Genomic DNA, 14,885 nt, shown 5'->3' with positions numbered 1-14,885 from the left:
GGCACCTTTTTACTATTCACAGAATCAGCCCAAAATCTTTTATTTTGGCCTGCTTTATGCTCCACTTCCTGACTTACTCTCACTCAGCCCATATTTATAGGCTCATTTCACAACTAGGGATCTGTCAATTGCCCTCTTCTCCGGCTGTGATTTCTGGCTTCCCTTATTAACTGTGAATAGTATTTGCCCCACTGACTATACTCCTTTAAGTCATGGTGTACAAATATTCTGCTAGGCCTAATTGCTGAGCACAGGCCCTAACAGCCAATACTTCCAAACTGGTTTACACACCAATCTAAACACTTATGCACTATCTAAGCTTTCAATCTATTCATGTTTAGGGACCAAATGGGGGAATTTCCAGAATTAACAAACATGGCAGTCAGTTTCTGCCTATTTCTTGTGCTAATTATTATAGGCATTCTCCTTTACCTCTGCCTTTGGCTCAGCTGATTCATTAGAGGTATCAAGTTGTTCCTTGGCTTGGGCCATCTGAGTCATCAATCTATCCATATGGGACTGGATGTCTGCCAGTATCTCAGTCACATGAGCTGTGGCCATTGCTTCCTGGATGTCCACTAAATGAAGGGCCTTCTGCTCCTCATCAGCAATCACTTTTTGAACTTTCTTAAATTCCTGCTGTATAAACACCTTCATCTGGTCCCGGGTTACCTGTAGAAAACAGACAATTAAGAGTAAGTTGGACACACAAAGAAATGGAAGAGTAGAGCTATTATTGTAAGTGCTAGGCAGTCCTGACCAAAACACAAACAAACCATGGGCCCTAAGGGATCCTGAAGTTTTGGGAATATCCTCTGAACAATGCTCCTCTAATATCGTTGATGAATTTCCCACTAATCTTTCTTACCTTTTTCATTCTTTAGGAAGTAATTCCTTATCCTTCCTTTTTACTTTTTCCTTTATTTATTTTTTGAATTTTATTTATTCTTTTATACAGCAGGTTCTTATTAGTCATCAGTTTTATCCACATCAGTGTATACATGTCAATCCCAATCTCCCAATTCATCACACCACGACCACCACCACCCCACGGCTCTCCCCCACCTTGGTGTCCATAAGTTTGTTCTCTACATCTGTGTCTCTATTTCTGCCCTGCAAACCAGTTCATCTGTACCATTTTTCTAGGTTCCACATATATGCGTTAATACACGATATTTGTTTTTCTCTTTCTGACTTACTTCACTCTGTATGACAGTCTCTAGACCCATCCACGTCTCAACAAATGACCCAATTTCGTTCCTTTTTATGGCTAAGTAATATTCCATTGTATATATGTACCACTTCTTCTTTATCCATTCGTCTGTCGATGGGCATTTAGGTTGCTTCCATGACGTGGCTATTGTAAATAGTGCTGCAATGAACACTGGGGTGCCTGTGTCTTTTTGAATTATGGTTTTCTCTGGGTATATGCCCAGTAGTGGGATTGCTGGATTACACGGTAATTCTATTTTTAGTTTTTTAAGGAACCTCCATACTGTTCTCCATAGTGGCTCTATCAATTTACATTCCCACCAACAGTGCAAGAGGGTTCCCTTTACTCCACACCCTCTCCAGCATTTGTTGTTTGTAGATTTTCTGATGATGCCCATTCTAACTGGTGTGAGGTGATACCTCATTGTAGTTCTGATTTGCATTTCTCTAATCATTAGTGATGTTGAGCAGCTTTTCATGTGCTTCTTGGCCATCTGTATGTCTTCTTTGGAGAAATGTCTATTTAGGTCTTCTGCCTATTTTTGCATTGGGTTGTTTCTTTTTTTGATATTGAGCTGCATGAGCTGTTTATATATTTTGGAGATTAATCCTTCATCCATTGATTCGTTTGCAAATATTTTCTCCCATTCTGACGGGTGTCTTCGTCTTCTTTATGGTTTCGTTTGCTGTGCAAAAGCTTTGAAGTTTCATTAGGTCCCATTTGTTTATTTTTGTTTTTATTTCCATTACTCTAGGAGGTGGATCAAAAAAGATCTTGCTGTGATTTATGTCAAAGAGTGTTCTTCCTATGATTTCCTCTAAGAGTTTTATAGTGTCCGGTCTTACATTTAGGTCTCTAATCCATTTTGGGTTTATTTTTGTGTATGGTGTTAGAGACTGTTCTAATTTCATTCTTTTACATCCAGTTTTCCCAGCACCACTTAATGAAGAGACTGTCTTTTCTCCATTGTATATCCTTGCCTCCTTTATCATAGATTAGTTGATCATAGGTGCATGGGTTCACCTCTGGGCTTTCTGTCTTGTTCCATTGACCTATGTTTCTGTTTTTGTGCCAGTACCATATTGTCTTGATTACTGTAGCTTTAGAGTATAGTCTAAAGTCAGGGAGTCTGATTCCTCCAGCTCCATTTTTTTTCCCTCAAGACTGCTTTGGCTCTTCGGGGTCTCTTGTGTCTCCATATAAATTTTAACATTTTTTGTTCTAGTTCCATAAAAAAATGCCATTGGTAATTTGATAGGGATTGCATTGGATCTGTAGATTGCTTTGGGTAGTATAGTCATTTTCACAATATTGATTCTTCCAATCCAAGAACATGGTATATCTCTCCATCTGTTGGTATCATCTTTAATTTCTTTCGTCAGGTTTTTTGTCTCCCTAGGTAGGTTTATTCCTAGGTATTTTACTCTTTTTGTTGCAATGGTAAATGGGAGTGTTCCTTAATTTCTCTTTCAGATTTTTCATCATTAGTGTATAGGAATGCAAGAGATTTCTGTGCATTAATTTTGTATCCTGTAACTTTACCAAATTCACTGATTAGCTCTAGTAGTTTTCTGGTGGCATCTTTAGGATTCTCTATATATAGTATCAATTCATCTGCAAAACAGTGACAGTTTTACTTCCTCTTTTCTAATTTGTATTCCTTTTATTTCTTTTTCTTCTCTGCCGTGGCTAGGACTTCCAAAAATATGTTGAATAATAAGGGTGAGAGTGGACATCCTTGTCTTGTTCCTGATCTTCGAGGAAATGCTTTCAGTTTTTCACCATTGAGTATGATGTTTGCTGTGGGTTTGTCGTAAATGGTCTTTATTATGTTGACATAGGTTCCTTCTATAACCACTTTCTGGAGAGTTTTCATCATAAATGGGTGTTGAACTTTGTCAAAAGCTTTTGCTGCATCTATTGAGATGGTCATATGGTTTTTGTTCTTCAATTTGTTAATATGGTGTATCACATTGATTGATTTGCATATATTGAAGAATCCTTGCATCCCTGGGATAAATCCCACTTGATCATGGTGTATGATCCTTTTAATGTGTTGCTGGATTCTGTTTGCTAGTATTTTGTTGAGGATTTTTGCATCTATATTCGTCAGTGATATTGGCCTGTAATTTTCTTTTTTTGTAGTATCTTTGTCTGGTTTTCATATCAGGGTGACGGTGACCTCATAGAATGAGTTTGGGAGTGTTCCTTCCTCTGCAATTTTTTTGAAAGAGTTTGAGAAGGATGGCTGTTAGCTCTTCTCTAAATGTTTGATAGAATTCACCTGTGAAGCCATCTGGTCCTGGACTTTTGTTTGTTGGAAGATTTCTAATCACAGTTTCAATTTCATTACTTGTGACTGGTCTGTTCATATTTTCTATTTCGTCCTGGTTCAGTCTTGGAAGGTTATACCTTTCTACAGTTGTCCATTTTATTGGCATAGAGTTGCCTGTAGTAGTCTCTTAGGATGCTTTGTATTTCCACAGTGTCTGCTGTAACTTCTCCTTTTTCATTTCTAATTTTATTGATTTGAGTCCTCTCCCTCTTTTTCTTAATGAGTCTCACTAATGGTTTATCAATTTTGTTTATCTTCTCAAAGAACCAGCTTTTAGTTTTATCCATCTTTGCTACTGTTTTGTTTCTATTTCATTTATTTCTGCTCTGATCTTTATGATTTCTTTCCTCTGCTAACTTTTGGTTTTGTTTGTCCTTCTTTCTCTAGTTCCTTTAGGTGTAACAGATTGTTTATTTGAGATTTTTCTTGTTTCTTGAGGTAGGCTTGTGTAGCTATAAAGTTCCCTCTTAGAACTGCTTTTGCTGCATCCCACAGGTTTTGGATCACCATGTTTTCATTGTCATTTGTCTCTAGGTATTTTTTGATTTCCTCTTTGATTTCCTCAGTGATCTTGTTGGTTATTTAGTAACATATTGTTTAGCCTCCATGTGTTTGTGTTTTTTATGTGTTTTTCCCTGTAATTCATTTCTAATCTTGTAGCGTTGTGGTCAGAAAAAATGCTTGAGATGATTTTAATTTTCTTAAATTCACTGAGGCTTGATTTGTGACCCAGGATGTGATCTATCCTGGAGAATGTTCCGTGTGCACTTGAGAAGAAAGTATAATCTGCTGTTTTAGGATGGAATGTCCTATAAATATCAATTAAATCTATCTGGTCTATTGTGTCATTTAAAGCTTCTGTTTCCTTATTTATTTTCATTTTGGATGATCTGTCCATTGGTGTAAGTGAGGTGTTGTTAAAGTCCCCCAGTACTATAGTGTTACTGTCGATTTCCTCTTTTATAGCTGTTAGCAGTTGCCTTATGTATTGAGGTGCTCCTATGTTGGGTGCATATATATTCATAATTCTTATGTCTTCTTCTTGGATTGATCCCTTGATCATTATGCAGTGTCCTTCCTTGTCTCTTGTAACATTCTTTATTTTAAAGTCTATTTTATCTGATATGAGTATCGCTACTCCAGCCTTCTTTTGATTTCCGTTGGCGTGGAATATCTTTTTCCATCCCCTCACTTTCAGTCTGAATGTGTCGGTAGGTCTGAAGTGGGTCTCTTGTAGACAGCATATATGTGGGTCTTGTTTTTGTATCCATTCAGCAAGCCTGTGTCTTTTGGTTGGAGCATCTAATCCATTCACGTTTAAGGTAATTATCGATATGTATGTTCCTATTACCATTTTCTTAATTGTTTTAGGTTTGTTTTTGTAGGTCCTTTTCTTCTCTTGTGTATTCCATTTAGAGAAGTTCCTTTAGCATTTGTTGTAGAGCTGGTTTGGTGGTGAATTCTCTTAGCTTTTGCTTGTCTGTAAAGCTTTCGATTTCTTCATCGAATCTGAATGAGATCCTTGCTGGGTAGAGTAATCTTGGTTGTAGGTTCTTCCCTTTCATCACTTTAAGTATATCATGCCACTCCCTTATGGCTTGTAGAGTTTCTGCTGAGAAATCAGCTGTTAACCTTATGGGAGTTCCTTGTATGTTATTTGTCATTTTTCCCTTGCTGCTTTTAATAATTTTTCTTTGTCTTTAATTTTTGCCGATTTGATTACTATGTGTCCCAGAGTGTTTCTCCTTGGGTTTATCCTGCCTGGGACTCTCTGCGCTTCCTGGAGTTGGGTGGCTTATTTCCTTTCCCATGTTAGGGAAGTTTTCCACTATAATCTCTTCAAATATTTTCTCGGGTCCTTTCTGTCTCTCATCTCCTTCTGGGACCCCTATAATGCGAATGTTGTTGTGTTTAATGTTGTCCCAGAGGTCTCTTAGGCTGTCTTCATTTCTTTTCATTCTTTTTTCTTTATTCTGTTCCACAGCAGTGAATTCCACATTCTGTCTTCCAGGTCACTTATCCGTTCTGCCTCAGTCATTCTGCTATTGATTCCTTCTAGTGTCGTTTTCAGTTCAGTTATTGTATTGTTCATCTCTGTTTGTTTGTTCTTCTTCTAGGTCTTTGTTAAACATTTCTTGCATCTTCTCGATCTTTGCCTCCATTCTTTTTCTGAGGTCCTGGATCATCTTCACCATCATTATTCTGAATTCTTTTTCTGGAAGATTGCCTATCTCCACTTCATTTAGTTGTTTTTCTGGGGTTTTATCTTGTTCCTTTATCTGGTACGTAGCCCTCTGCCTTTTCATCTTGTCTATCTTTCTGTGAATGTGGTTTTTGTTCCACAGGCTGCAGGATTGTAGTTCTTGTTTCTGCTGTCTGCCCTCTGGTGGATGAGGCTATCTAAGAGGCTTATGCAAGTTTCCTGATGGGAGCGACTGGTGGTGGGTAGAGCTGACTGTTGCTCTGGTGGGAAGAGCTCAGTAAAACTTTAATCCGATTGACTGCTGATGGGTGGGGCTCGGTTCCCTCCCTGTTGGTTGTTTGGCCTGAGGCAACCGAACACTGGAGCCTACCGGGGCTCTTTGGTGGGGCTAATGGCAGACTCTGGGAGGGCTCACGCCAAGGAGTACTTCCCAGAGCTTCTGCTGCCAGTGTACTTGTCCCCACGGTGAGACACAGCCACCCCCCGCCACTGCTGGAGACCCTCCAACATTGGCAGGTAGGTCTGGTTCAGTCTAGCCTGGGGTCACTGCTCCTTCCCCTGGGTCCTGATGTGTACACTACTTTGTGTGTGCCCTGCAAGAGTGGAGTCTCTGTTTCCCCCAGTTCTGTCGAAGTCCTGCAATCAAATCCCAGTAGCCTTCAAAGTCTGATTCTCTAGGAATTCCTCCTCCCATTGCCAGAAACCCAGGTTGGAAAGCCTGATGTGGGGCTCAGAACCTTCACTCCAGTGGGTGGACTTCTGTGGTATAAGTGTTCTCCAGTCTGTGAGTCACCCACCCAGCAGTTATGGGATTTGATTTTACTGTGATTGCGCCCCTGGTACCATCTCATTGTGGCTTCTCCTTTGTCTTTGGATGTGAGGTATCTTTTTTGGTGAGTTCCAGTGTCTTCCTGTTGATGACTGTCCAGCAACTAGCTGTGATTCTGGTGTTCTCACAAGAGAGAGTGAGAGCACGTCCTTCTACTCTGCCATCTTGGTTCCAATCTCTCCTTTGTTTATGTTTATACCAGTAATATATGATTACTTTTTAAAAATTTAATAGATGGGTGTATATAAAAAAAAAAAGAAAAAGAAATTCCTCTCCTCTCTCTATCCCAATACCTTTTTCCTTCTCAGGGGATAATTACTGTTAACAGTTTGATACATGCCCTTCCAGCCATTTTTCTATTTTAGTTATGTATCAATTCATATACAGGCATACCTTGGAGACACTGTGGGTTCTGTTCTAGACCACCACGGTAAAATGAATATTATAATAAACAGAGGCACACAAGTTTTTTGGTTTCTCAGTACATATAAAAGTTGTGTTTATACTATACTGTAGTCTATTAAGTATGCAATAGCATTATGTCTACAAAAATGTACATACCTTAATTAAAAATACTTTCTTGCTAAAAAATGCTAACCATCATTTGAGCCTTCAGCAAGTCATAATCTTTTTGCAATGGTAACATCAAGATCACTGATCACAGATCAACATAACAAGTACAATAATAATGAAAAAGTTTGAAATACTACAAGAATTACCAAAATGTGACATAGGGACATGAAGTAAGCAAATGCTATTAGAAAAATAGCACTGCTCGATGTAGGGTTGCTATAAACCTTCAATTTGTAAGACACACAGTATCTGCAAGGCACAATAAAGTGAAGTACAGTAGAACAAGGTATACCTGTATGTGTACAGACAATTATGTTGTTTTTATGTAAATGGATCATGGTGAACATATGGTTCTGTGTCTTGCTTTTCTACTTAAAATATGGTAGTACATACAGAGCAATTCATTCATTGTATTATTTTTAATGTCTGTATGATACAGGTATATACAGATATGGATATTTATATAGAGAGAGAAAAGGATAAATATATTCATTAAATATTTCCCTTCTTAATGGAAATACAGGATATTTCCAATTTTTTGCTTTTATGAACAGCAATGAACATCATTGGCTATACCTCTTAATATCCGTACATGAATTTCTTTAGAAACCTTTGGAGTCACTGAATTAATTTATATATATTCTAAAATTACTGACTGATACTGCCAAACTGCCCTCCAAAAAAGGATGCACCAATTACATTCCCACAACAATGTGTGAAAGCATTTGCCTACACCTTTACTGATATTGGATATCATCAAGTCTTTAAATCTTTACTCTCTGATGGGTGAAAATATATTACTGTTTTATTTTGCAACAACTATGCAGAATAATTAAAATATGACTCTAGGCTGTATTTGGCTAGGGCATAAGGCAAACAAAATGAGAAACTACCAAAATAAGAACTTCTAAACTCCACATCTTGCCAATAACTACACTTATTAATGTTTCCTCATAACCATATTTATTTTATGAGTACTTTTAAACAACTATGCATATTGAGTAGCTGAGGTAGGAAACAGGGAAGAGGTAGAACAGTAGACCAAAGGACAAAAGCCAATAGAGAATTTTAGAGCTAAAAGAGAAAGTGGCTGTCATCTAAGTGAACCCCTTTCTTTCACAGATAAGGAAACAGACCCAGTTGCAATCTTTTAGGAGACACAAAGTTCTCCAATCTTCTTGCTCCCAGTCTGGTGCTCTGTTCACTATAACAGTCTGTCAGAAGAGAAGTCTAACTGGGAAAACCTAAAAAGGAGATTGAGAAAGAGAAAGACTAAAGGAGAGGGTAAGATGAGGCCATTTTTTATTAGCCTCTTAAAAATTGAAATAGGCTTGATACTTTAAGCACCTTTTGTAACACTGCCATAAAAACGTCAATTCAAAATAAGGCCTGTAGGACATGTACCCATTCACATATCAAGTGACTAAGTGACATAAGCCCTCATGAATTCATATACTCTTTGCAGGTACTCTTCCTGGTGCTAAAGAAAAGGGGGGGGGGGTGTTAAATATTATTAATGTCCTGGCAAGTTCTTTATCAGATTGAGAACTGTGATTTGTGTTTATTTATATAATTCCTTTTTATTTTTAGTGTGTATATTTCAAGGCTGTTATGCTCTATGGTGATCATTTATCAGTGGACGTGGATCTCTACCCTTGAAATAAATTTGGTCTTATAAGACCTAGGAACTTCTCTTAGAGACTAACCTAGGAAGTTTTAGCTAAGGCATGAACTTTTCTGAATTCCTAAGAAAAGCTCTTCCAAGTGACTAAAAATGGACAGCATAATAAAAACTGACTCACAACCTATTTTACTAGACATCACATACACATGTGATTTGAAGTTAGGAAGTTGACATTACAGTCAGGAAAGGTGGGGACTACACTTCAGTAGGTGAATAAATCATGGTTTTTAAAAATTAAATTCTCTATTTTCCTTTACTTTACACAGGTTTTTCAACCTTTATTTTATGCAATTTATTTTTATACAGATCAGGCCACAAATGAGAATTGAAAGCAGAATAATTTACTCTATAAAAATTTTATGCTGCCTTCTCATTCCAGTTCTCTACTAATCAACAGACAGGTATTCTCCAACCTAGCTCAAAATGGCAAGAACAAATTCTGGGTCACGGCATTTATTTAAATCCAGAGCCCAAAGGAGAGACACCCTGGGGGATTAGGCAAGTGGTAGGTTGAGTACTCTGGAGAAAGGACTCCTACCAATAGCAGGAATGAAACAACTTACAAAAACTCCCTTTCAGGTTTCATTTCACCTCATCATTAAAACTCCATCCTGCTATAAACTTCACAGTTCTCCATGAGCAGCAGGCCCTTTGCATCAGCACCTGCTAGTTGGGAACCACTGACATCATTTGACTAGGTTTCCTAGAACTTCTTCAGCCTCTATCCTACAGCTCCCCAAAGGTGAGAGTGACAGTCCCATACTCTTGAGTATACCACACACAAGTTATGTCCACAGAGAAAATTCTTCACAAGCAGGGAAGACAGAAGGCTGGATATATCACAGAATGATAAAACTGGTGATGTAAAAGATTCCTTTTTTAAAATAGGATCTACTAGTAACTGTCAAATCTTTTTAAAGCCACAGAACTTCCCTTGCCCCAAAGTTTTAATGTAGAACCCCAAAGTATATAGAACCAAAAGTAAAACCACTCCGGTTAAAAGAAGAATCTCCCCTTCCTCCCTGAAGTACTTCCTAGGGCACTGGTAGTGCTCTCCAGGAAAATCACACCTGAGGGACCTGGGTCCTCCACAGCAGGGGTCCCCAGACCCCCAGTTAGGAACCGGGTTGCAGAGCAGGAAGTGAGCGGTGGGCAGGTGAGCAAGCAAAGCTTCATCTGTATTTACAGCCGCTCCCCATTGCTCACATTACCGCCTGAGCCCCACCTCCTGTCAGATCAGCGGCGGCATTAGATTCTCATAGGAGCGTGAACCCTACTGTGAACTGCACATGCGAGGGGTCTAGGTTGCGTGCTCCTTATGAGAATCTAATGCCTGATGATCTGAGGTGGAGCTGAGGCAGTGATGCTAGTGCTGGGGAGCGGCTGCAAATACAGTTTATCAGTAGCAGAGAGGTCTGACTGCACAGAGACCATAATAAATCAATTGCTTGCAGACTCATATCAAAACCTTATTGGTGAGTGGCAAGTGAAAACAAGCTCAGGGCTTCCACCGATTCTGCATCATGGTGAGTTGTATAATTATTTCATTATATATTACAATGTAATAATAACAGAAATAAAGTGCACAATAAATGTAATGTGCTTGAATCATCCTGAAACAACTCCCCCCTCACCAGTCTGTGGAAAAACTGTTTTCCACAAAACTGCTCCCTGGTGCCAAAAAGGTTGGGGACTGCTGCTCTACACAAACAAAACCGTAAAAAGAGTTTGTTCTCTTTGGTCAATTGATTGGTCCCTAAGTTGTTAAAACTTTAAAGCCCTAGGTTGTAAGCAAGTTGACATATGTTCGTTATGGTTGCATTAGGTGAAAAGCAGCTATTACTTAAATATAGCATTTTCTAAAATTACTTAAACACAGCATTGTAATTTGAAAAAATAAGCAGCTTATTTGTGAATTGTCAGAACTAACTAGTGAACATCTGATAGTTCTTACTAGAGCTGAGTCCAACTTTACAGGTTGGAAAAAAAAAGGTCCCAGAGAGGTACAGTAACAAAGTATGGTTTAGAAACCAACTTTCCTCTGGTCTAGTCAGTGTAGTTCCTGCTATAACACATTGCCTCTAATGATCCCTTTCTGCCTGCTTCAGGTTCTTCATATTTATTTCTTCTTAACTGAGATATTTCTTCAGTTAACAGGTTGCTTCTGTTGTTATCCCCACTAGGATGTTTGTTCCCCCGAAGTGAATCTTGGGATAAAGGATACACATTTGAAGAGCTAAGTCTCATTCCATGGTACTTTCTTTATGCTCTTATAGTTAATATTTCTAAGCTAGACCAGACCCAAGAGGCATGCAGACTGGCACTTTATATTAACACACACATAATTAAACACATAAAACCTTGAATTAAGAGCTTGTACTTAAAAAACACCAGCATTCAATGTGTTTGACATAGGCTGGAAGCCATTACCTCCCAGCTAGCTGGCCTCTAGGAAACCAAGGTTTTATTTACATTTTTATTATAGGCAGATTATAAAAACAACAAGCATAATAGCTAGAAAGCATGATGGCTTAAGAAAGATTTGTTCCAGAAAAACATTGCTGGGATGAACTGAGAAAGATGGAACAGGGTCAGGAGCAGGAAGCTACACAAAGGAAAAGCATCTGAGTCTACAATGATTGAAGCTTTCAGAAATACTTGTTCTCTTAGCCAAATTTCCTGCAAGTAACTTTAAAGGAGCCCATTCCAAAAATGACTAAAAAACTTGTGAAGTGCATGAAATAGAGTGTGAAGATGCTAAATACCTCCCCAAAGGTGAAAAAGTCCATTTTTACTCCCTTTTTCCTCTTCTGAATGACTACTATTCAAAAAGAGTATAATAAAAAAGCAGAAAATGGAACTTTTTCAATGCTGCAATCTGTCCTCACTCCCACAGCATGGCACCCTCTCAGCATGCCAGTGTCTATGGAAACTTCCAGGTAGGAAATCTCAAAGTTAAGCCTTCTGTATAGCCTGGGGTTTATTCTGGCATTTTACCTCAAGAGAGCTCCTTGCAAACCTCTGCCAGGCTTCAGTGAGGACAGACAAGGGAAGAGCTTCATCAACAAGTAGGACAGAGTCCTTTTTCAGTGGATGGCTGGATCTCCCATTTTCCTGTGTCTTTTGTGTATGAGTGGGAGAGCCACTATTTGTGAATAAAACAACTGTCCACTCCTAAGGCTTGGAAAATTATCCAACAGGCTAGAAACACAGCGGATAAGATCTATGAAAAAAACAAAAACTGTGAACTACATTCTATTACCAACATTCTGAGGGATGGCAAACATTTTCCTGACAACGTGGTTAGAAGCCTGGATTGCTTGGATTTTACAATGGGGCGTTGAGAAGGGTAGAGAAAACGTTATTAAAATGAACATTTAATCTCTTGCCAAACTACTTTTCTCATCTTCATCAGCAGCCTCTAGACAAAAGCAGTCATTTGTATCTTCTTTACCTCCTTTCCTCGTTTGGTTAAGAGTACCATGGGATCTCTACCTCAGTTATCACTTAGTTACTTCACGTATGCACTCAATGAAGTAATGTGATATTTACTGCTGCTGTATTATTATTTGTATTATAAAAGACTATAAGAAATATACCAAAATGTTGGAGAGTGGTTATCTCTGAGTGCTGGAATTAAGGGTACTTTTCTTTTTTTTAACTTTTCAGTCCAAATTTTCTACAATAATGTGTAACACTTATCTTTTCTTGAAGAGTAATTTTTTAAAAGAAATATGGCTCAAAAAGAAGTTAAATCCTCAGTAAGATATTAGCAATTCGAATCCAACAATGTATAAAAGGAATTATATACCACGACTAAGTGGGATTTATCCTGGGTATGCAAGGCTGGTTCAACATTTGAGAACCAGTTCATATGATCTACCATCAACAGGCTAAAGAAGAAAAATCACATGATCATATCAGTAGATGCAAAAAAAAGCTCCTGACAAAATCTAATGTCTATTTATGATAAAAACCATCAGCAAACTAGGAACAGAGAACTTTCTCAACTTCATAAAAAAATATACAAAAAATATATATATACAAAAAATCTACAGCTAACATCATACTTAATGGTGAGAAACTAGACCTTTCCTGCTAAGATCAAAAACAAGGTAAATAGGGCTTCCCTGGTGGTGCAGTGGTTGGGAGTCCGCCTGCCGATGCAGGGGACGCGGGTTTGTGCCCCGGTCCGGGAAGATCCCACATGCCGCGGAGCGGCTGGGCCCGTGAGCCATGGCCGCTGAGCCTGCGCGTCCGGAGCCTGTGCTCCGCAACGGGAGAGGCCACAACAGTGAGAGGCCCGCGTACCACAAAAAAAAAAAAAAACAAGGTAAGTATGTTTCCTCTTCTTTTCAAAAGACAAAAGGAAATAAAAGGTTTACACGTTGAGAAGGTAGAAATAAAACAGCCTTTGTTCACAATTGACATGATCATCTATGTAGAAAATCCAAAAGAATCATCAAAAAAAGCTCCTGGAACTAATAAGCAGTTATAACAAAGTTGCCAGATACAGAGCTAATATATAAAAGTCAATCACTTCCCTATATATGCCATCAGTGAACAAATAGAATTTGAATTTTAAAACACAATACCATTTATATTAGTACCCCCAAAATGAAATACTTAGGTATAAATTGAACAAAATATGTACAAAATCTGTATGAGGAAAACTAAAATGAAAGAAATCAAAGGAGAAAAAAAAGTAAAGACAGTCCATGTTCATAGACAGGAAGACTGAAAATTGTCAAGATGTCAGTTCTTCCCAACTTGATCTATGAATTCAATGCAGTCCCAATCAAAATCCCAGCAAGTTTTTTTATGGATATTAACAAACTGATTCTAAAGTTTACATGGAGAGGTAAAAGCCCCATAATAGTCAATACAATACTGAAGAAAAAGAACAAAGTCAGAAGACTGACACTACTCAACTTAAAGACTTACTATAAAGCTACAGTAATCAAGACAGTGTGGTATTGCTGAAAGAGCAAGCAAATATATCAGTGGAACAGAACAGAGCTCATAAGTAGATCCACATAAATACAGTCAGCTGATATTGAACAAAGGAGCACAGGCAATACAAATGGAGAAAACACAGTCTTTTTAACAAATGATGCTGAAACAACTGGATGTCCACATGCAAAAAAAAAAAAAAGAATCTAGCCAGGGATCTTATATCTTTCACAAAAATTAATTCAAAATAATCATGGACCAAAATGTAAAATGCAAAACTATAAAACTCCTAGAAGATAACATAGATGACCTTGGGTATGGTGATGACTTTTTAGATACAATTCCAAAGGCACTATCCATGAAAGAAATAATTGATAAGCTGGACTTCATTAAAATTAAAAAACTTGTTCTTTGAGAATGACACTTAAGAGAATGAGAAGGCAAGACACAGACTGGAAGAAAACACACCTGATAAAGGACTGTTATCAACATATACAAAGAACTCTTAAAACTCAACAATAAGAAAACCCAATTAAAAAATGAGCCAATGACCTGAACAGACATCTCATCAAAGAAGATATACAGATGACAAATAAGCATTGGAAAGATTCTCAGCATGATATGTCATCAGGGAAATGCAAATCAAAACAACACTGAGATACCACTACACACCTATTAGAATGGCCAAAATCGGAACAATCACAACACCAAATGCTGATGAGGATGTAGAGCAACTCTCATTCACTGCTGATGAGAATGCAAATGTACCACTTTTCCAAAGTGGTACAGCCACTTTGGAAAACAGGTTGGCAATTTCTTAGAAAACTACATACGCTTACCATGGGATCCAGCAATTATGCTCCTTGCTATTTACCCAAAGGAGCTGAACATTTAGGTCCACACAAAAACCTGCACATGGATGTTTACAGCTTTATTCACAATTGCCAAAACTTGGAAGCAACCAACATGTCTTTAAGTAGGTAAATGGATGAATAAACTGTGATACATTCAGACAACGGAATATTATTCAGTGTAAAAAAAAGAGCTATCAAGCCATGAAAAGACATGGAAGAACCTTAAATGCATATGACTAAA

At 38.1% G+C, this 14,885-nt stretch overlaps 1 protein-coding gene across 6 annotated transcripts in view; it reads right to left on the bottom strand.

Moving 5' to 3' along the window:
• Nucleotides 1–14,885, bottom strand: part of TRIM44 (tripartite motif containing 44) — a 118,947-nt gene that overhangs the window by 68,591 nt on the left and 35,471 nt on the right. For all 6 annotated transcript variants that reach the window (XR_012333519.1, XR_012333520.1, XM_019948347.3 and 3 more), the window contains exon 3: nucleotides 433–672. Coding sequence is in view for 4 of the 6 variants with exons in the window: in XM_019948347.3 (XP_019803906.1) it covers nucleotides 433–672 (240 nt within the window). In the remaining 2 variants the exon portion in view is untranslated. The remainder of the gene's footprint in view (nucleotides 1–432; nucleotides 673–14,885) is intronic.

The sequence above is a fragment of the Tursiops truncatus genome, chromosome 8 (assembly GCF_011762595.2).
Source record: "Tursiops truncatus isolate mTurTru1 chromosome 8, mTurTru1.mat.Y, whole genome shotgun sequence".
Lineage (NCBI taxonomy): Eukaryota > Metazoa > Chordata > Mammalia > Artiodactyla > Delphinidae > Tursiops > Tursiops truncatus.
This window is presented reverse-complemented; position numbering and strand designations above follow the sequence as displayed.